A 23,207-nucleotide genomic window follows, 5' to 3' on the forward strand; every position below is an offset into this window, starting at 1 on the left:
TTTCATCTCTTCTTCAGAGTCAAGCTGTTATTATAAGTATTTGGCACTAAATTTCATTTCTTTTGTTCTTTCCCTTTTCATTGCTATAACTATTATGTGTTTATTTTTCTAGTTCTGTTCACTTTATTTGGGATCAGTTCACATAAGTCTTCCAAGTTTTTCTGAATTCTTCAAATACATTTCTCATGGTGTAATAATATTCCATTATGTTCACATACCACAGTTTGTTTAGCTATTCCTCATGAATCTGTTTCGTTTCCTGTTATTTGTTACCAAAAAAAGGTGACAAGTTTATTTTTTGAATAGTTTTGGTGATCGCAAACTTAACTGTTCAAGTATGTATTTAATTCATTAAAATAGCTCAAAGCATTTGGAGCCAAGTCTGGTAAATAAGGTGGGTGATGAAGTTGACCTCTTTTCTGCCTATTGTTGCTGAAGGTTGTGCATTTTTAAAGGTGTGATGATATTGCAAATCAGCTTACTCTCGTCCTCAGTTTTCTCCTTCTGTAAATTGAGGGGTTCAGACAGATGATTCCTAAAGTTTCTTCTAATTCTAAACTTGAGGTCCTTTAAAGTACAAAATTGATTTTCTTGTATGCCTCACAGCCTGGTTTTGAAGACAGTTCTTAAGAACTAAAGATTTAAAGCTGCAAGGGACCTTAGCAATCTTCTGGTTCAACTCCCTCATTTTACAGATGAGGAAACTGAAACTAAGAGAGAGTAAATGACAATCTTGATCCAAGATCACATGAGTAATAAGTAGTCAGCCTACTTCCTGGGCGTCCTAGTGCAACACTTTCAGCTGTGCACAGCACTTGTTTTGTTGTATACATTCTTATACAGTTGTAATCTTAAAGACACTTTTGTTCCTTAGTCAGGCCTCAACCTGGAAGGGACTAAAACATCCCATTTTGACTTTGCCTGTTTTTCACTGGATCCATTTTCCCCATTGAGACACAGTTCTGGTGTTTCAGCTCCATATTCCTTCATTTGGGAGTAGTATTTGTAATGATTTGAGAAGACTTCTTGATAAAACCAATTAATCCTGGCCAATGATCTATGCTGTACTGCTCTTTTACTCCTGCCTGTAGGGGGAGAGCTGATAATGTTGGTATGTCTCAAATGGGTCCCTTTTGTTCTGGAAGTTCAGTTGCCTGGAGAGAATTGTTTCTTTGAGGAGCTTATATGGTGTTATTGAATCTCATTTTCTTTGTGGTTAATTTCAGCTGTTTCCTCCCACACCCGGTTGCAGTCCATTGTTGCTCCACCGGTGGATGAAGTAAGCTCCGACGATTCCGATGATATTGTCATCTCTCCATCTCTGCCCATGAAGAAAAAAAACTCTCCCCATGTTAGCTCTAGGCTCTTGTAACTACCCACAGGAACGGCCCTACACATACAGCTGCTCTTTATTCCTGGATGAGGTTAAGGCTAAAAGCATAGAGGACTTCTTGAGCCTTTATTCTCTAATGCTGGAAGAGCAGTTGGATTGGTAGGGAAATGACATCTATTTACTCTTCTTAGAGATTTAAGGCACAAGCTAGCCACAATGCAAAAGTTATGGCGAGTGGTAGAGGATCAAAGAAAGCTTCAAGTAGAGTCCAGGGTAGTTTTTCCCTTTTTTTTTTTTTTTTTTGAAAGCATCATTATCAGCATTCTTAACAGCTGAGAGCTATATTTCAATGAACAAAAGCTGAATTTCAGTTTCTTGTAGTAAAGCTCTTGTGGACATGATACTTCCCATATTTCTGGGCATATCTACAACCTGCTTTAGAGCTCTGTACTGAGCAACACTACAACTCTTTAGAGCGGAGCTGGGTGATTATGCTACTGGGGAGGAAAAAAAGTAAAAAACACAAAATTACAAACTGAAGAAATTACATTAAAATTATTTTTGAAAATGTATTAGATTGAATTATAAACTGAAGAAGCTACATTAAAATTATTTTTGAAAATGTATTAGATTGGCTTAGCAAGGTGGCCTTACAAAGTCCAGCTACTGGTGTGGCAGGTTGAGGAGAGGAAAAGTCCCTGATGACAAAGTGAAAATGAAGTCATCCTATTCTGATATTTTAAAAACTCTTGGTTCTCATCATCATTTGTTTTGTTCCTGCTACATATTGAAGACTACCCTTAAACCTTGGATGGCTCTAACACTTGTAAAAGCTATAATTAACAGTAGGCCAACTGCTGAATTCTTCCAGAATCCAGCTGCCCCAAATGGAAAGAGTGGCCATGCTTGGAAGGAACAGTTGAAACCTTGGGGGTTACATGTGTCAGAAGAGCACCTCATCTTCTATTAGGAATATTTTTTTTTCTCTTAGAAAATCACAGATGAGTCCTTTCTTTAAAAATACACACACAGACCTAGTTTCCTCTTAAATTGTTATGTGTTAGGATTTGAAAGGGATGAAACTTCACAATGCCCCTTGATCAGAAGAGATGTAATGAATTTTTAGAAAACAAGATCAAACTGTTACATTGATACCCAGTTTTCTAGAATCTTATTCTAGAATCCCAGTATAAACTCCTTGTTCTGCATTTCCTTGTAGCATAAAGTGTGAGCACTGGCATCAGGGATGCAAGCAGGTGAGATTGATTTACATGGAGATTCTATCTAATGACCAGATAAACTGTCTCCAATACTCTGACCATACAAATTCTGTCTTCCTCATAAGTGTGACAGAATCAAGTCAACTCAGTATTTAGAGTCTTCTGCAGTCATCATTCAGTTGGGCAGTTTTTATAGAACTAGTTCAAAAGTGAAAAGATTCATTCAAACACCCAAATCTTTTTGCATTGTTATTAATTTTCATGGTATCAAATTTTTTTGACTGGTGGCGTGATTGAACTATATGATGGTTTTCGCATTTAGGGAATTCAGCCTTAAATTTATTTCTTTGTGATCTCCTTTCTTTCACTAGCTTCCAGAACTAATCTATTCAATGAGGTATAAGTACCAGGAGGATTCAGTTAAATCCAAGAAATCCTTGTCTGTAACTACTCAGATTAAAAATTAGAGCTTAAAAATTAAAATTTCTATTTACTACTGCCCCACTTAAAAAAATATTCAATTGCTTTTTTGTGTCTGCTTTTTAATTCTTGGGAATTAATGATCCAAGAAGTTATTTATAACTTCCTGAGGAAGAGGGGAGAGTAATAGCCTTCCTTTTCCTTTTAGGATATTTGGTTGTATCTTCTTTTGAGCCCAAAGCTTCTTTTCTAGATAAGGCTGTGGAGGGTGACTGGATAACAGGCAACTGTCAACCCAAACAGTGGTTACCAGAGCAAACAAGCTAACATGCCTCTGTCAAGTCAGAAAAGTTTGTTTATTCTCTAGAATGTCAAGAATGAAACTGGAAGAAAGTACAAATGGCCTTTATAATGTAATCTGGAGGTGAGAAAGCACAACCCATTTTCTTCAGCATTTCTAACACGATAAAAAGAATTATTTTTGTTGGTAGGCTTATGTTTTCAAGTGGATACCACTAGGAATTGTAAATATGATCATTTTTTCTGTATGTTATATTTAAATACTGAATTTAAGAGTTTTTTTTTTTTGAGGGGAAAAGGTAAATATATATTTATTCCTTCTGTTACCTAAACTTCATTTTCAAAGAGATTTCTAAGGGAGCAAGTGCGCTTTGCATTTCTGTTAGAACAAGAAAATCCCATTTAGCAGAAGAGGGGTATGTACTACTCTTGTGTCCTTAAATGCCTATGCTTGGGGATTCCTATAGTTCTTTTCCTGGAGAAAACCATAGGCTGTTTTCAGCTTCTGGTGTGTCTTACGGGTGCCCTTCTATGTATGGTCTTTTCTGTTGTGTGCCACATAAATTAAAATTGGCAGAAAAAACTGCTAGGGTGTTTGGCAGAAAGAGAAAATGTGCCAAATCCAAGTGTGACTTGTGGATATGAAGAGAAAAGGAAGCTTCTCGGGCTGACATGCCTAGCTGAAGAAAATAGGCCTCTTTCTCCAGATTGTGCATTTTCCTTCAGTTGAAACAGAATCTCTTAATATTTTACTGCCTAGAGTATGTCCCCCTCCATGATCTATCTATATACTTGCACCTTTATTTGAGTATCTTAGAAAATTGTCCATTTGCCTGAGCAGAAAACAGTTGCATTTATTGAAAGGACCTCAGAAGAAAACCAAGTGCCTGTATGAGTGTTTCTGGATTAGTCTATAGGTGAAGATTTTTGAAGTGAGAATTCTCACTGTTTGTGGAATAAACTAGGACTTTTATTCTAAAAATCATGTTTTCACATTACAAAAGCCTAATTATACTCTGATAGTCTCTATGGGTAGGCTGAGACTCAGACCACCTCCCTGAAGATGGTGACTCATACCTTTGAAGGGAGGACTTGTATTGCTATCTTCTGTATCTTCTCTTGGAGAAGGAAATGGCAAAACATTCCAGTATCGTTGCCAAGAAAACCCCAAATGGGGTAATGAGGATTTTGACATGCTTGAAAAATGACAACTGAACCTCTGGATAAATAGGACTGCAGGTCATAGGCCTATTTGCTTAAACATTTTTCACCCCAATACCACGGCATTCCTTTGAAAACTACATAAGAAAAGAAGATGTTACTGTTTTTAGAATGTAAAAAGTTTAATTTTGAAGGAAAAAAACCCTAAATTCTCAATTTCAGATATTTTAGAAGTGATCCATGAATAGAAAGCTTAATTTTAGTTATGGAACTTTTCATCATTTTTTTTCCCAAACGTGTTTGTTTATTTTTTTAATGTCAGCAACCATTGAATTTAGTGAACTGAGAGGACTTTTTATTTGTGGCTTATAGCTCACATCAGCATTCTCAGCCAAAGGAAACTGAGTGGCTACTTCACAATGGCTTCCATTTTGTCCCCTCAGTGGAAATACTGTCTGAGCAGTTTCTATGGGCTGCCGCCAAGAACCCTCCATCCCCACCACTGCCTGTTCTGTGGAACCAACCTTCCTCACTGGATGTATTACTACTCCTGCTGAGCTTTCATAACCATAATTGTTCTCTTCTATAGGGACTGGGGGAGAGAGGAGAGAAATACCCTTCTCAGGAGCTAGGAATAGGTTGCTCAATTAGCTTTTTTGAAGATGCCTTTAGAGCTACATGGGAGTGACTTCTACTTAATCTAAGTGGTGGTACCTCTGTATAAATCACTTGCTTCAGATTCACCCACTGGACTTGGGGATACTGGGAAAAGGAAGTGGGGGCATGTGGAATAGACAGATGTCGAGGCCAGAGTGATGTAGCTTCATAAGTCTTTTCTGGGTTAGAGAGTGTTTAGATAATGCAAACCATTAAAAGGGGACTTCATTACTGAATTAGACAGCAATGCAAAACTTAGCAAACCACATTAGAATCCAATATAAGGACATACAGTTTTAAAAAACTGAATTGTAAAATGTTTTAAATGGAGTTAAATCTAAAACACTGGAAGTGTTTGTTTCTTAAACCCAGAGAAAGTGAAACTATTGCAGTGGAAGGTGTAGATTGATTCCTTGGTATCAGAAAAAGGGATTTGCCAGCAAAGGGAAGAAGTGCCCACTTAAGAGGGTCAAACCAAACAGTGTCTGAACAGAACATATCTTCCAGCAGACTATGAAATACAATAGGTATAAAACTGCTTAGACTTGATGATAAAAAGCAGGGTAGAGAGATATAAGGGGAAGAAGCTTAAGATGTTAGAAATGTTTACATTTCTTATACCATTCTTGTTAAAGAAACATTGCAAAAAGAAATGAATGATTCTAATTAAAAAGATTTCATTTGACATCCACTCACCATTACTCCCAAAAAGAAAAATGGAAGAAGTATCACCTTGGTTCAACCCAAATGGGTCAGAGTCCATTCTCCCTTTTCCTCTTTCCCAATGACAAAACCAATTATTTAGGAAAAAGACCATCTTGGCTTGAATCTATCAACACAGGTCCAGCCAAGGCTTATGTCCAAGAAATAAATGTTCTCTGCAGAAAAGACCAATGACCTTGTAAAGTCTTCAAGGTACAAATGAAAATTAAATTGCACTATAACTTGTCTAATTGCAAAGGCTACATTTTTTGGTTATGGAAGCTCAGCTTGCATGTTGCTCTTCTATAATCTATAGCAATTTACATTAGGCTTGAGGAAGCAAGAGTGTGATGCAGCATGTACAACAGCATGATGCCATGACAAATTCTGAACTTACATTTTTCATATTGTCCCATCTTCAAGTGCCTAAAACCTAATAAATGTGGTATACTATTTTACCCGGTCCTTTACTGATCATGGTTAAATAATATTTTTTAAGTTAGAAAAATTAGGAAAATTCTGAAAAGAATGAATTGTAAAACTATTAACTTGAATTGCCAGAAAGAGCATTGCTTTTAATGGTTTCTTAAATTTTTTTATTTAGAACTATTCTAATCTTGTCAATAATTTATATGTAAATCTCTTGGAATGGGAAAGATTTTTACTTTGCCTCATCATTATTCTTTGTAAATAAAAGTTGTTTTGCAGAATAATTGTCTTGATTGCCATATAAATGTTGTTTTTTTTTTTTTAAATTACTTCCAGGTGTGCCATTACTTTAATTCACATGGCACAACTTTAGAAATCCCATTTTTTGGAATTACATAGTTTTGTTCTTGTCATAAACATGGGTCCTGAAACTCAGAAGCAGGCAGGATATCGGTGGATCTCCTTGCCAACATAAAGAGGTCTACTTCAACTGGTGGCTCCTTGCTCCATCTTTTAATCTTCTATTTAGTGCACACAAAGGAGGAGAGGAGCTGTAAGAAACTGAAAAGTCCAGGAGTATTTCTGTTAATTTGACTGAATATTTGTTTCTGGAGCAATTAAGAAACTTTTCCTTGGAATTCAAACAATATTCAAATATGTCCAAACAAAAAAAAAACTTGATGGGTTTAATTTTTGTATTTGTTTTCCTTCGTTTGATTGCAAAGAATAGTTGCAACAAGATTTCAGATTAAATTTTTTATATTCCCTTCTAACCTCAACCCCTTAAATCTTAGGTCTATGTTGTTTAATCCCTTCAAGATTACCTTGTAAATTGTCCCTGGTGTTAGAAAGCTGGGCAGTATCCTTGTTCCCTTTAGTGTTATCTGATGGCTATTTGCTCATTTGGAAAGTTTTGTGATTTGCCTCAAAGAAAGAAAAATCTGCAGGATTCTGCATTAACTGGTGGAAAGAATGGCATTCTAGACTCAGAGCTTAATGCCTCAACCCTATTATCTTCCCAAAGAGTTCCTTTATTTTAATGAGACTTGTATTTATTAGCAGAAAGTCATATTCTACATTGTGAGTATTCTGCACTGGATTTGTAGAGGGTGGGACCACCCACTCTTAGCATGCATTTAGCCATTTAGAGATGACTTAGCAATTGTACTTTCAGGGTTCCCACAATGAAGAATTTCCATTCTTGCTCTAGACTGTTCTCCAGATGGGAAAGCAAAAACCCATTGTGATGCAGCCCATGTACCTCTGGGAACATTCTTTCCTACTAGTATGTTCATTCCAAAGATTGATGGAATTCCTCAAATTATCCCCAAATTCCATTTTTTAAGAGTACATTAGAATGTAGGAGCCCCTCAGATATCTAAGGAAAAAGTACTTCCTTACCTTTCCATTTTTTTCTGGATTTCCAAAAAAAGCCAGTTTTATAGTAGAAGGAGCCTTAGGTCTGAGGTTAGAAAATCTCTAATTCAGCCATTGAATTGTGGGCATTATAACCTCTCCATGTGTCAGATTTCTCACCCATAAAATGATGCTACTGCTTGGACTCTGTGTATGCAATGGATGTTCTCTTGCATTTCTTAAACAACTATATTTGACATCTATGCAATTAAGCATTTTCTAACTTGTTTATAGTTATTTGTATAGATGTTTTATCCCTCCTAGACTATATTGTAAGGTACTATGTAAATGTGAACTGTTATTTTTAGAGGGTTCAGAACTTTGACAATTAAGGTGTAAGGAGAGTGGGGGAAGAGGTCTTGAATCTTTTCCTTTCATGTTATGGCTCTTTGCCAAAAGCTCTCTCCCCCCTCAACCTGTCAAGGTGAAGGTAGCTGCTTTAATATCTTATTTGATCTGGCCCAATTTAAGCTTTGAGTGGCATGTCTGTTAGACATTGCTGACCTAAGGAATATCAGAAAGTTTAGTTTTCTGAGTGTCCTTGTTTCCATGGTACTAGTCTCAATTGGAGAAAGGCGGAGGGTGGAGTAGAAGAATCATGACCTGTATATTAATTAGCCAGCAGCATAATAGTTTGAGGTTCAAAGGAAAAGCTCAAATTCATGCCCACTGTAAGAAGCAGTGTTCCAATCCAAGGTAGGAAGCAAAGCCAGCCATTCACCTTAATGCAGTCCTTAAACCATTTTTCTAGCCACAACTCACTTTGTCACCCTTGTCAGTGAACTGAAGTAAAAGGCTTTCTTATTCAAAAGAAGCAGGCAGTGAGCCCCACACACCAATGAGGCTGGAAAGGCTTGCAAGATGGGGAGAGATCTTAGAGTGACCACCTTGAAAAGAGAAAAAGCATCCACGAGGCTTGCAGAAGTGCTGCTGGAAAAGAGGAAAGAAGAATGCTTACAGCTGTGATAATAGCTGCACTATCAGAAGAGCCCAGATGTGAGATGAGCATCTGAATTGGCAGATTTTCACTCCGCCCACCGCCACCCCACACCCATAGTCTTGGATCCTTACAAGTCTCACTATCATCAACTACTTTGATGCCCCCAGATTCCACAAGGAATCTGGATTATGGGGAATGTGTAATGCAAACAAATTAAGAGAAAATGTAGCTGGTATGTACATGACTCAGTTGGGTCGTATGGAGTGCCTGAAAATATAGACACCTAGCACCAGTGAACTACCCTAGAGCCAGCTAGTTCCTTTCAATTGTGAGGGATCCTCACTGTTTTATACTATTCTACTCTGGTTTTCTCAACTGGTTATCAATGTAAGAAGTGAGAGACTAGGGCAGGAATAAAAATAACTTGAACTTCCCTTGTGCTCATCTCTTTTAAGTGATTTGCCTAGGATTATACAGCTACAGATTAGATTTGAATTTAGGTCCTCCTGATTGCAGGGCCCGTTCTCTATCCACTGCACTACCTCTATTTCCTTAGTACAGGACCCTGAGCAGGCTGGCGAGAGTGGGACTTGATTGTGTTTCCAAGCTAGCTTCTAAATGCTTCCTATCCTTCCCTAATATTACAAAATCTTAGTTTTAGGGAAGGAATCTTGGAGGTTGTCTCACCTAAGACTTCTATGAAGCATATATCTAAAATTACCGGAATAAAGAGTCATTTAACATGTACTTGAAGACTTTTAGAAACAGAAAACTCACTATCTTGGGGCAGTCGTTTCATTTTTATATAACTGTTAGTCTCCTATATTGAGTAGAAACCTACTTCCTTGAGACTTCCACCCATGGGTCCTACTTCTGCTCACTCTAGTCAAGCAAACCCCTTATGCACGTGAAAATCTTTCAGATACTTGAAAAAACACATACTTGACTTCCCCAGCCTGACTTAGTATTCTCTAAATAGCATTAATTCCTTTAAATTGCCAACCACTGTGCTAGGTATTAGGGATAAAGAGAGACCCTTGAGGACCTTTTACAGATGAGAAACTAAAGGATTTGTCCAGGATCACATAATTAATAGCCTGTTTGACATTTGAACCCAGGTCCTTTGACTCCACATCCAGCAGTATTTGTACCACATAGCCTCTCATGTAATATGTGTAGATGGATGGATGGATGAATGGATGTGTAGATATGTATGTGTGTGTATATGGCCTGAATTCAAAGGCTCTGAGGGAAGGGAGTTGTGATGTATGTGTATATGTATAAATGTGTAATGATGTGCCAAGTGCTGAATGAGTAATACAATGATTGCCTTAGAAGAGACAGATCACTGTGGGAGGAAATTGAAGAACTGGGAAAATTTGGCTATGGAGGAGATTAGAGAAGTTACATTTGATTTGAGTTCAATGAATACAAAATGAAATGTTCACTAGAGCTGCCTCCTTATGAAAACAACCTTGCTACTCAGAGAGAAGAGATCAGGAGTTTAAGCAGTCTATCTCAGTAGTCAAATTGTAATTGATTTTTAATGTCATAAAAAGGAATTTAGTCATGTCCCTGCATTGTACTATGGTGCTTACAGGGATTAATTAGCCTGATGACAGAGGTACCTTCCCTTTACAATGTGTAGTTTATAGATGGAGTAAGAAAAATGAACCTTTACATAATTAAGTCCTGGACAATGAGATCTGGAAACAATGTAACTGAAGTTCTCCCTAGTGCAGTACAAGGAGGACTTTGGGTAGGTCACACTGTCCCCTTTTGCTCTTCCCTCCCTTCTCTCCTTTTTACCCTGATGAAATCAGATGAATCCCAAGAATAGCTTTAAAATAGCTTTAAAGACGCAAAAATATAGAACATGGGTATAGAGTTGGAGAGGAGAGTGGAGAGGGAGAGGGATAGTCTCTCCTGATTTTACTTTAGTAAGGGATAACATTTTATGGAATTGGTTATTGGTAGCTGAACCTTAGATTTCATAGAACTAAAAACCATAAAGGACCTTAGAGATCATTGTCTGATCTCTTCAATAATAACTACTCCCATTTCTATAGCATTTAAGTTTACGGAGCACTTTCTTAACCAACAATACCATGAGTTATTTAATGCAAGGGTTATTATCATTCATTCTGTTTTTATGAATGAGGAACGAGGTCCAAAGAGTGACTCAGCCCATGGTCACACAGCTGGTTAGTGTTGGAGTGGGACATAGACCTAGGTCTCCAGATTCATCCAGTACCATACCATGCTGTCTTCTTTTAGGTTTTTTTTAAGGATCAGCTCAAGGAACCCTCTTCTCATTTGGTTGGCTGCCTAAGTCATTCACTCCCTACCTAGTAGTCAAGTATTATTGCTGGGGGTTGGGGGGTGTCCTACCTCTGGGAGGGAGGCAGCAGAATGGAGTAGGGATTGCCTTGGATGTAACCCACCCTGAAATAGTATATTGCTGTAGAGAGGTAAAGTTCTCATTGACTACTTTTTCCTATCCTATTGTTTGCCTTCGTCTCCCAGGGTCCCAGGCATTGGATCTGTTGCCGTATAGCTAAGTCAGTTATCAGTTTTATTTTGATTGTCTCTTCACATGTCTTTTTTTTCTCCTTGAGCTGGGAGGAACTGGCAAGAACAGCAGGAAGAGGAGGAAGTGATCACCGGAAACTCCTCAGTCTCCAAGACCCTTCTGGCCGCTGCTGAGCAGGAATTTTACAAATTCATTACAGAATTTTGAGGATAAGAACCATATTTTTTTTCCTTTTTATGCTTTCCTGAATTCTGGCACTTGTGACTGGCTGCCAGGAAGATACAATATGGATTTTATGTGTTACCAGTCACCAGCCTGCTTCCATGCTCATCTCCTTCCTTGTAATGGAGACTCTCAGGCCAAATCCAGCTTCAGTAAAGCCTGCGTTGTGCAACATCTTCAGGGGAATGAGCTGTTCCACATAAGTAATTTGCAATATAAAAGAAGCTTGCCCCTTTAAACGCCAAAATTTGTTTTGTTTTAAACCATTTTGGATGAAAATTTCTCTAAAATGTAATATATTTTCATAAGCAGAGTAGAGTGAACAGAACTGATGCGGTAAAAAGATTTGGAATCAGATTAGGTGTTTAAAATCCTGAATCTGCTACTCGCTATCCATTTAACTTTGGGCAACTCACCTGTGCCTTATTGTATTAACTGATCTCTTAGCTCCCTTCCTAGGGCAGCTAGATAGCTCAATGGATAGAGTGCTAGGCTGGAGTCAGATTCATCTTCCTGAGTTCAAATCCAGCCGCAGACATTTACCAGCTGTGTGACCCTGGACAAGTCACTTAACCTTGTTTGCCTCTGTTTCCTCATCTGTAAAATGACCTAGAGAAGGAAAGGGCAAATTACTCTAGTATCTTTTTTAAGAAACACCACTGAAATGATGAAACAACAATAGGTCCCTTCCAGGTCTAAATTTATGATTTTATGCTCCCATGACTTTGAGAAAGTAACTTCATAATGCCTGGGTGGGGGAAAGGGGCAGGGAAGGAACACATTAAATAATCGGTAGGGCTTTGAGGCAATAACAACTGATAGTGGTTCCTTCAATGAAGACACATCTGTTTTAATTCAGCTTCAGGGAGGGATAAAGTAGAGGAAGAATAATTATAGGTCAGTCTCACAAGAATATTGATACTGAAATGTAAAAATTTAAATAGAAATTATAGCAATCTGTACAAAAATTAATCATTATAACCAAGTTGAATTTATGCTAGTGATATAGGAAGAATTCAACACTAATAAAACAATTAGCATAAAAACAAACAAAAAATATAATTGTTTCAATAAGAAAAAACAATCTTTGACAAAATATAGTTCTCATATCAAAAAAATCCCAAAAGTATAGGCTTGAGGAGGGATCCTTCTTAAACTAGATTAGATGGCCACTGAAGCCCCTTCCAACTCTCAAATTCTATGATTGTGTTTCTTTAAACTGACAAAAAGCCTATCTAAAACCAAGTGTATCATTTGCATGATACAAACACTCAAAATTTTCTTAAGTGTAGAGTGCCTCTTTTCCTCTAGACAATTCTAGAAATAATATGTTAACAAGTTGAAAAATATAACTTTTAAGTTATAGCACTTTCAAAGATAAAAATATCTTATTGCAAATTATATGATTATTTACTTAAAAAGCCCCACAGAATCAATGGAGAAACTAATCAAGATGATTAATAAGTTCAGCAAAATCACAATATACTAAATCCACAAACATAAGCATTTCTATACAGGATTAGCATATAGTAGGAGGCAATTATTCTTTTCAAGATGACTACAAAATTCATAAAATATTGAGGAGATATTACCAAAACACAGGAATTAATATAACTACAATTTCAAAATACTGCAAAAATAAAAAAAATTGTAATTGAAGAGGCCATACCAACATATTTTACAGGCTTAGGGTTATATCAAACCGGATAAAGTAATAATTTAAAAAAACAAAAGGAAAAGGATTTTCAAGAGAAATAATCACACTGAACCTTAGCTTTATTAGAACTCTTTATTGAGCTCTAATCATAAAGTGGTAATCATATAAACTCTTTAGTATTAATTTAAAAACTGAAAATCAGATCAGTGGAATAGGAATTGACCAGGCAAGGCCCAGAAGTAACTGAATACTGAAGCTTAGTGTATGATAAATACAAGCTACTCAAAGAAAGATTCTCTACTTAACAAGTGTTTAAGTGTTTAGGGGGAAACTGGTAACCAATTTGATGGAAATTAGGCTTCATCCAGCATTTCATACCACTAGCCATAATAATCTCCAAATGGAGAGGTTACTTAAATCTAAAAGATCACATTATTTAATATAATTTGTAATGCTAAATGAAGCTTGATGCCATTAAACCCTAGAAGGGATTGGCCTGGTTATAACTTTTTTCTTTACATCTATTTATCTCGGCTTCCTCATCTGAAAAGGAGTAGTGCTTTCTGACTCTGACAGTATATGCTTCCATAGCTATTTGGAATATCTTCTGTAAATATGCTGTTCAATAATAAAGAGATGCCCTTAGACCTTACTGAGGTTGTCACAGAATTAATTGCCTTAAATTCCTGGGACTTTTTTGGCCCAGTATTGGCTTCTTGTGGATTTTTCTATTTCTTTTTTTCCTGTCAGCTCTCATTTCTGATTGTCATATCTGCTTCTGGCATTTTCTTCCCAGAGCCCTTTCTCATTTGCTGTTTCTAGTCTGTTATATAATGAAATAAATAAGTTTGTTAGGATAGTGTGTAAAATAGAAGTAAATGGACATTGAGGGAGGGATTTGGGGCTGAGTAAACCACATATTGGATGGACTTTGTAACATCTCATTTTGCCTGTGTTTCTCCCACTTTCTTCCTGGTAGTTGACTATAATCTAGGGAAAGGAGGCTGCTGGAGCAGTCACCTCCAGATAATTGAAGGTTTTCTATCCTTGAAGCATAGAATAAGAGAAAGGGTATTGGACCCAAAAGCAGAGAAACTTGGGTTTAAGTTTAGTCTCTGTTACTAACCTGGCCCCTTGGGTCTTGGTTCCTTCATTTTGGCGAGATAATTTCATAAAGTCCTTTTTCATGTCTAACATTTCTGTAACTCCATCATTTGACCACCTCACCTCAACTCTAGGCAATATCAGTATTAATACTTAATCTTTTACTCCATTCTGTGCAAGATGCTTGAAATCCTCCCATAGTTTCTTCCAGCCATTAATAGCACTGGGCTTATTTATATTACAAGCAGATTGAAAACTGTTCATGGGTGATTTACATCAGCTCTATCCAGCCAGGTCTCTGTGTTATTTCAAGTGTTTGCTGCAGCTGTCAGCCCTCCAAGCTCAGTTTAGTGCTGACAAAAGCTAGAGAACTGAAGAAAAAAAAAAACACAAAACCTCAGCACCTCTGTAGAGACTGAAGGCTTGCTCACTTGTTCTTTACTCTCCATACAGGGATCTGTTGGAGCAGAAACATCTGGGGAGTGGCCTGCATCCAAGTATAGCTGAGCTCTTAATTACTTTAGCACCCTCCTCCCTACTCTCATGTCCCCCAGTATAAGGGTATTTTTGGCTCTGGCTTTAGTTCACAGAGGAACTTGTCACCCTTTCTTTGTGAAGACTAGGACGATTGTATGCTTTAGAAATGAGCTCTCAGTGAATAATTTCCAGTGTAGCCCTGGGAAAATCTATGGGAGATGTCTGGGCTAAGAGTGGAAAAACCAAGCAGAATCTCTCTGAACCACAATTCAAATTCACTCACAAAGCTAGAGATATCGGTGGATATATCTTTTGTTGGATTTACCATGGAGGAAAAAAAAGTTGCCAACCTTCCTGTTTGTCATTGGCAATGAATTTGGTGTTTTGATAAGCTTTCAGTAATAACAGTAACATTTACATAGCATGTTAATGTTTGTAAGGTACTTTACAAATATTTCATTTTATCCTCACAACAACCTGAGGTGTAGGTGCTATTATTATCCCCAATTTATAGGTAAGAAAACAGGCAATGAGTGGGTAAGTGACTTGCCCAGAGTTAGCCAGCTACTGAGTGACTGATGCTGGATTTGAATTCAGATCTTCCTGACCCTAGGTTCAGTGTGTCACCCTAGATTTCTGTACACATAAGGTTTGATTTTTCTGAAAAAAAAGTCTTGCGGTACTTGACTAGGAATTATAAGAACTGAGTTTTGGGCCCAGCTCTCTTTCTGATTAACCTCTCATTCTGCTTCTCTAACTGTAATATAATTAGGCTAGATTATAGAGAATCTTGAAATTCCCTTCTAGTTCCTGAACAAAATTTATCACAGAACTAAAGAGTAAAACTTGAAAATGTGAAAGGAAGAGTCACTTCAGCTGGTCATCCAGTTGTTGCTTGAAGGCTTCTGGTGACAATGAAGCAGGCTTGTGCTGGTAAATATCAAAGAGCTCACCACCAAAAAAAAAAAAAAAGTATAACATACTTTTATTTTTTACTTTTTCTTTCATTTATTTAGTATTTTATATTTCCCCAGTTACATGTAAGAAGTTTTAATATAAATTTTTAAAACTATTGAGTTCCAGATTCTCTCCTTATCTCCCTCCTTTCCCTTTTATTGAGAAGACTAGCAACTCAATAGATGTTATACATGTGTAGTCATGAAAAACATTTCCATAAAAGTCATGTTGTAAAAGAAAACATAAACCAAAAAAAAAAAAAAAAAACCCTCAAGAAAAATAAAGCAAAAAAAAAAAAAGTATATTTCAATATGTATTCAGATGCCATTGGTTCTTTCTTTCTCTGGGTATGGATAGTATTTTTCATTATAAGTCCTTAAGAATTGCATGACACCTTTTTAATCGTTGTCTGTATTATTCACATTTTCTCCATCACTTTCTTAAGCTTAGACAATCAACAATAATAAGTCAAGCTCTGATTTGTGGTATTTGCTGGTTTCCTTTCCAAGGTACAATTGCTCACACTGAAAATTTCACAATTAAGTCTGCTCTCCCTGGCAAAGCATATCTCTTTAAGGAAGCTACTTTTTTTGTGTGGCAGTTCATTCTATTTTGGGGGACAGCTTGAATTTTTAGAAAACTTCTGATGTCCTGCTGAACTATACCTTCCATGCCTTGTTCCTACTTCTACCCTCCAAGATCAAGTAGAAAAGTTCCTTTCTTCATGAAGAGAGAATTCCTTCATATACATGAAGACTACTGTCCTATCCCTACTAAGTCTCCTCTTCTTCAAGATAAACTTTCCTAGTTCTTTCAATCTACCTATGGCATGGTTTCTAAACTTTACGCTTACGGTTGTTTTCTTTTGGACATATTCCATTTTGCCAACATCCTAAAGTATAGTGCATGGAACTATACACATATTCTAGATGTAACTGACTGGAATTGAGTAGAGCAGAACACTCACATGCGTCTTCCCCCAATCTACTTCACCTCTATCATTCAGGGACATTATCCTTCCTTCCCTTAGTACAGACTATGATTATATTAGCTTTTTTGACTTCCACATCACATTGTTGATTTATCTAGAACACTTGGTGTCCATTAGGACCTCCAGATTTTTTTCCCACAAAAAACCAATTGTCTAGCTGCACCTCCTTTTCCTCTATACATATGAAGTTAATTTTTTAAACTCAAATGTGGAACTATAAATATTTGTCCCTATTAAAAGCTATCATTGATTCATTATTTAACCAACATCTTTGGGAATCTTGTGCTTTCTAATGCATTAACTAGCTTTGCTAATTGGGGGCAGCTACAAGTTTTTATAAGCATGCTATCTATATCTTCATCCAAGTCATTAATTTAAAATGTTGAACAGAGTAGGCCAAAGGGCAGATTTCTTGGGCAATCCACTGGAGACTTTTCTGCAACTTGATTGATGATCGTACTCTTTAGACTTAGTTATTCAACCAATTCTTAATCCACCAAATGATATTATTTTCCAGTCTACATTTCTCCTGTAATTCTAATAAAATGACCCCTGCTTAAAGAGGGACTTCTGCTTAAAGCTTAAAGAAAGCTTTAAGACAAGGCTTCTCTTCCTGGCAAAGTTCTATAGCGTATTATGATAACTTGTGAGCATTTATAAAGGGCTGCACTGATCACTCCCAGCCAGGTAGTTTCATCAAAAACAAAATCATGTTGGACAAACTTAATTTCATTTTTTGTTGTTCCCTATTTCCCTCCCCCTTTTCCCTCCTTGCCCTCCTTTCATTCCTTCTTTATTTTTCATTCTCCTTTTCTCCCTTTTCCTCTTCTTTCCTTTCTTCCTTCTTGTCTTCTTTCCTCCCTTCTTTTCTTTATTTATTCCTCCCTCCCTTCCTTTCCTTCTTTCTTTTCATCACAGCGCCTGGCATATAATGAGCACTTAATGTTTGTTGATTGATTCTCTAAATGCTAAATGAATGGAATATTTAGTTTTTAACAAAATATTTGACACAGTCATCTATGCTCCCCTTAGGGACAAGATGAGAAAATGTCTCTAAATGATTATATAGTTAAATAGATTTAGGACTTTTTAGAATGACTTGATCAAAAGAGTAATCATTAATAAGTCAATGGCTACTTGAAAGAAGCCACTTTAATGGAATACTCCAGGGACATGTTCTTGACCTTGTGCTGTTCAATATTTTTATCAGTGACTTGGATGAAGTCACAGATGGTATACTTGCCAGATTTATAGGTGATTAATGCTGGGAGGGCTACTAACCCAATGAACTGAGATCCAAAAAGATGCAGACAGGCTAGAAAAATCAGTTGAATAAGAAAAATTTCATAAGAATGAATGTTAAGTTCAACAATTGCAGATTTAGAGTTGGGTGGGATCTAACCCATCTAACCCAATCACATAATTTTACAGAGAAGAAAACAGACCCCAGAATGTTACAGAACTTGCTCAAGGCCAGGTAGATAATAAGGGACAAAGCTGGGATTTGTAATCTGATTTCCTTGACTCTGGAGCCAGCATCTTTTCCCTTTCACCACTCTGCTGGTCTTCTCCTCCCCACCCCATCAAAAAATCAATACAAGATGGAGGAAAAAGTGTGGCTAGAGAGTAGTTTCTGTGAATAAGAGCTAGGGATTTTAATAGGTTGCAAATGAAAATGAATCCACAGTATGAATTACAGCCTTTAAAAAAATAAGCAAATAAAACCCACCAATATAATAAAAAACAGAGTTGTCCATTTTGAAGGAAATCATCTCCAGAGTATTGCATTCTGGGCCCATTTTTAGGAAACACAAAGACAAGCTGGAGCTTGTCCAGAAGAGGTCAGCTTAGGATGGTGAGAAGACTAGAAACCATACTGTACATAGATCAGTTGAAAGAACTGGGAATCTTTAGCCTGGAGAAGAGGAGGAGGTCAGAGATGGTGTGAGACATTATAACTGTCTTCATATATTTGAAGAGATATCATATGGAAGAGGATTATTCTTGCTCTGCTTCATATCCCAGAGAACAGGACTTTAAAAAATGAATGGAAATTGCCCAAAACCAGATTAACCTTAGTATAAAGCAGAAGTTCTTAACAGCTAACCTTCTCCAAAGGTAAATTATACTGGTTTTTCCCCTCCCTGGAAATCTTTGAGTGTAGGCTAGTCGACCACATGTTAGTGATATTTTAGAAGGGATGCTTGATTAGGTACAGGTTAGACTGAGTGAGGATTTGAGGTCCTTTACATTTCTCTTCTGTGAAGATGTTTTGGTCAGTGCTAGCCTCTATCCTTGATCCCTTAAGAAATGTAAAATCCTCAATTTAAGTTCTCAGGACATTTACTTGAGGCAGCTAGGTGGTACAGTGAATAAATACTTTGGCACAGTGAATAAGTACTTATCCTAAAGTCAAAAAGCCCTAGTTCAAATCTGGCCTCAACACTTACCAGCTCTGTGACCCAAGGGAAGTCAATATCTCTCTGCCTCAGTTTCCTCATCTGTAAAACAGGGATAATAATAGCACTTATCTCCCAGAGTGGCTGTGAGAATTAAATGAGGCAATAATTGTAAAGTTATTTGCACATAGCAAGTTCTATATAAATGTTAAATATTACTTTTATGTCCTGCTAATTCAAAAAAAATTTTCAGAGAAGTCTTGTATTTGTTTATTGAAATCTTCATACCTTCAGAGGTTTCTTTTTTAATAGTTTATTGCTGTTTTTCTTTTCTTTTTAAATTGTTTTTTTCTGGTTATACATGTACATTAATTTTTTAAATACACAATTCTTTATAAATCATGTTGAGTGCTGTTTTTATTTTCAACATTACTGTCACTTCCTAATGACTCCCCTTTGAGCTCCAATAGAACTTTCTTTATGGCAAAGAAACATAGTTCAAGAAAATGAATGGACACATGGGCTGTGCTGAAAATGTATGCCCCACTCCACACTTACAGTCCATCACCTCCCTGCCAAGATGGGAAGCATCCTTCACCACCAATCCAAGAAGTTTCTTCATCTATAATTTTGATAGCACTGCTAGGGTCAGATCTTGAATTCCCCCTCGTACAATTTGTTGAACAACCATTAGCCCTGCGTGAAGGGGCCATTCCTTTCCTTTGGGGAATATACACACTAGGCTGGCTTCACTTTCCTTTTGAGTGTGTTTGGCCTTGGCTGTACTGTACTGCACCTTTTATCAGCAGCTCTACCGCAATACTGTGGAAACACATTTCTAAGCTGTCACAGACAATTGGAGCTGGAAATAATACCCAGCAAGGGCAAAGTGCAGTCTGAGTGCTTATAAACACAGTTTTCCTAGTGAGCAATTGCAAGATCTGAGCGTATGAATTGGCTCAGCTTGGACAGAGCACAATTACCCACAGACATTCTTGTCACATGAGAACATCAGCCTGAAGCTTCTGGATATTTTCCCTCTGTCTCCATCACTCTGTATTGCTGTCTCTTCCTGTCTCTATGTGTATGTGTCTCTTTGTATCTCTGTCTCTGTTACTGACTTTGTCTTTGTATTTGTATCCCTCTCTTCTTTATCTCTTGCTGAGACCTGTTAAAAACCTTTACTTAAAAAGACCCAGGTATCCCACTGCATCCAGGGCCATCTCTAGTCATCCTGATCTATGTCTGCCCACTGGACTCAGATGACTTGGAGGAGAAAGTGAGGCAGGTGATCTTGCCCAGCCCTCCCTCCCTCAGATCCACTTCATTCGCATGTTATGGAATCACCTCCTTGATGTCATGGTCTTCTTTGAGAATGAAGGACAGGCAACATGTATATATAAAATCTTTTTCTCTCCATCTCTTTCTCTCTCCATATATATACATATAATATTATATATGTACATATATGAAATATGTCTCTGTCTCTACATATATCTCTCTGCCTTTTGTCCCTCCCTCCTGTCTCCCTTTATCTCTGTCTGCTTTCTTCTTCCTACTCCCAAATTTAAACTTCATAGCAAATATGAACTCCACTGGAATGGGCCCAAATGCAGTGAATTTGCTTTCTCTGTTGCTTCGACTCCCACTGTAATGCTCAGGTTGGTGGTTGGTAACTGGTCCTGACTTGTTTTTCAGATGGACTCTATAGGATGTGTAATCTTGCCAAATCTAGAAGGATTGTTATTGAGGATTGATCAAAATGTTTTCTTTCTTGTCCTGGAGAGCCCCAAAGAAAAAGCACATAGCAGGTTTCTTCTATCACAAAAGGCTACTCTTGAAAATGTAATTCCCTTTTGTCTCAGTGAACCTTTTTGACACTGAATTTATTCTATCCCTGATCCAGCACCACCTCCCTGATACAATTGAACCTAGTTTTCCAATTTTGCCCAGTAAATTTATGTAAAGCTCTATTCTACCATCAACTCTGTAGCACTGTTTCCCCCCAGCAAACTCCTTGTCATTCTCCTGTTAATTATGACACAGAGGTTTTAGTGTAAAGACTGTATTCTCCGTCTCTTCCACCCAACATCTTGCTTGGATGGCACACTTACGTGTATAAGGGGCAATGCCCCTCCTTGACGCACACATATTGCTTAATCAGTCACTCTTTATACCCTTATTCTATAACCTATTTTTGATCTTCTAGTTAATAATCATAATCATATAGCAAATATTTATATGTGGTACTATGAAGTATGTACAGTTTTTTTCATAATCACATTTGATGCTCACAACAACTTTGTGTGGAATGTGTGGTCCCATTTTCTTGTTCATTTATTTCAATCATGTCCAACTCTTCATGACCCAATTTGGGGTTCTTTCGGCAAAGATATTGGAATGGTTTGTCATTTCCTATTCCATTTTACAAATGAAAATATAGTCTCAGAAAAAATTCAGTAACTTACTTGTGATGATACCAGTATAAGAGGCAAGATTTTAACTCCAGTCTCTCAAACCACTATATTAATGGCCAAAAGTCCCTTGGTATTGTGAATAATAGTCATGATACAAATTTTATCAACTCATTTCTGGGCTAATCAATGATCATTTATTTCATGCTCTCTATGTACCTGCTGCTATATTAAACAGTCCAAACAAGCTGAAAAAGATCTCAAAGACACAAATTTTGCAGTTTAGAGAACTCAGGCCCAAGAGATTCCATGACTTGTTAATTAGAATTTAGACACTCAGCTCCCATTCGGTAGTTCCCTTCGTGTTGCCCATCAGTACACATCTTATAAACAAAACAAAAGAACAAAAAACTCAGCCTCTTTTCAAGCTATGACCCTCTCTTTCAAAACCAAATTCCTAGGGGGAAAAAAAGCTGTCCATTCTCATTATTGACTCCACTTTCACTTCTCAGCTTTGCATTCTGCCTTCCAAACTAAACTGTCTTAAACTGAAATTGTTCTCTTCAAATTTATTAATAATCTCTTAATATTTGCAGCCTTTAACACTAGTTACTACCCACTTTTCTTCTCTTTGGGTTTCTACCACATTTTCCTTTCTCCAGGTTCTCCTCTCTTTTCTAATTCAGTCTCCAAACATCTGCCCAAGTGTTTTTCCTGTAGCCCAAATCAGGCTACCACCCAATAAACTCCAGAAGCTTTTTACCTCTAGGATCAAATACAAACTCCCTTAGAAAAATTTGGAACACAAGGTTTTGCAAGAGTGAATGTTGAAAACTATCTTCGCATGTATTTTGAAACTAAAAAGTTATTGTTAAAATTTTAAATAAAATAAAATACCCCCCTACTTGTTATTTAAAGCCCTTTGCAACCTGGTGCCAGCATGCTTTTAAAGCCTTTATACATTATTCTCCTTCATGTACTGTTATGATCAGATCGACCTTACTATCTGTATATCCAATCTTCCATCTCTGTTTGACCTGAGCCAAATCATTTCACTTCCCTGGGCCTCAGGTTCAACATGTATAAAATAATCTGGCTAAATTATTTAAGTCTAAGGTCTTTTCTAACTCTAACTCTATGATCTTATGGCCCTATTAATTCCCTAAATCTTTGCATTGGATGTCCCCAGTGCCTAAAATGCTATCTCACCTCTCTCTTAGAAGTGTCCTTCAAAGTTCAGCTCAAGTACAAATTCTACCTGAAGTTTTACATGATTTCCCCAGTTGTTAGCACCTTCCTCCCCCAAATTGCATTGCCTTTATTTTTTTACATTGTATTCCCTGATATGAGTACACGAATTATTTACCTGATAGACTATAAACTCCTTGAGGGCAGGAGCCATTTCAGGTTTTCTTTGTGTCTCCAGCACTTAGCATAATGCCTAGCATATAGTAGGTGATTGATAAATACCTATTTATTATTGATTGTCACAACTAAAGAGCCTTGAATGCCACCATTATTTGGGACTTATATCTTTTCTTAGCACCGCTGGTGGATATTCATCAAATTGAACTCTGAAGGAACAATAAACGTGGTCCAAATGGGAAGAGGAGATGAATGAAAGATGGCTTTCTATACCTTTTACTGGTTAAATGAATACCAGAGTATTTTTTTGGATTTTTGTATAGTAACCTTGCTGTCTTTCAGGGGTCCAAATATTTGGTATTTTAATATTTACTCCACCAGGGGGTGATGTATTCCATTAGGAGAGGATATCCTCAATGACAGTTTCTTTTGTGCTTGGGATCCTGCCAAGCACACCAGACTGCTCTTACTCATCTTCCAGTACCCATGTCAGCACCAGCTATTTGCCAA

General features: G+C 37.2%; 1 protein-coding gene across 3 annotated transcripts in view; it reads left to right on the forward strand.

Annotated features, from left to right (window-relative positions):
* Positions 1-15,951, forward strand: part of IQCE (IQ motif containing E) — a 109,185-nt gene extending 93,234 nt beyond the window's left edge. For 2 of the 3 annotated variants that reach the window (XM_052000089.1, XM_052000087.1), the window contains exon 22: positions 1,227-6,506. In XM_052000089.1, coding sequence (XP_051856049.1) covers positions 1,227-1,372 — 146 coding nt within the window. In that variant the 3' untranslated portion in view covers positions 1,373-6,506. Of the gene's footprint in view, positions 1-1,226; positions 6,507-11,196 lie in introns of those variants that run through there. The other variant, XM_052000088.1, reaches the window with a different exon arrangement.
* The last annotated feature ends 7,256 nt before the right edge of the window (positions 15,952-23,207 follow it).

This window comes from Antechinus flavipes, chromosome 1 (assembly GCF_016432865.1).
Source record: "Antechinus flavipes isolate AdamAnt ecotype Samford, QLD, Australia chromosome 1, AdamAnt_v2, whole genome shotgun sequence".
Lineage (NCBI taxonomy): Eukaryota > Metazoa > Chordata > Mammalia > Dasyuromorphia > Dasyuridae > Antechinus > Antechinus flavipes.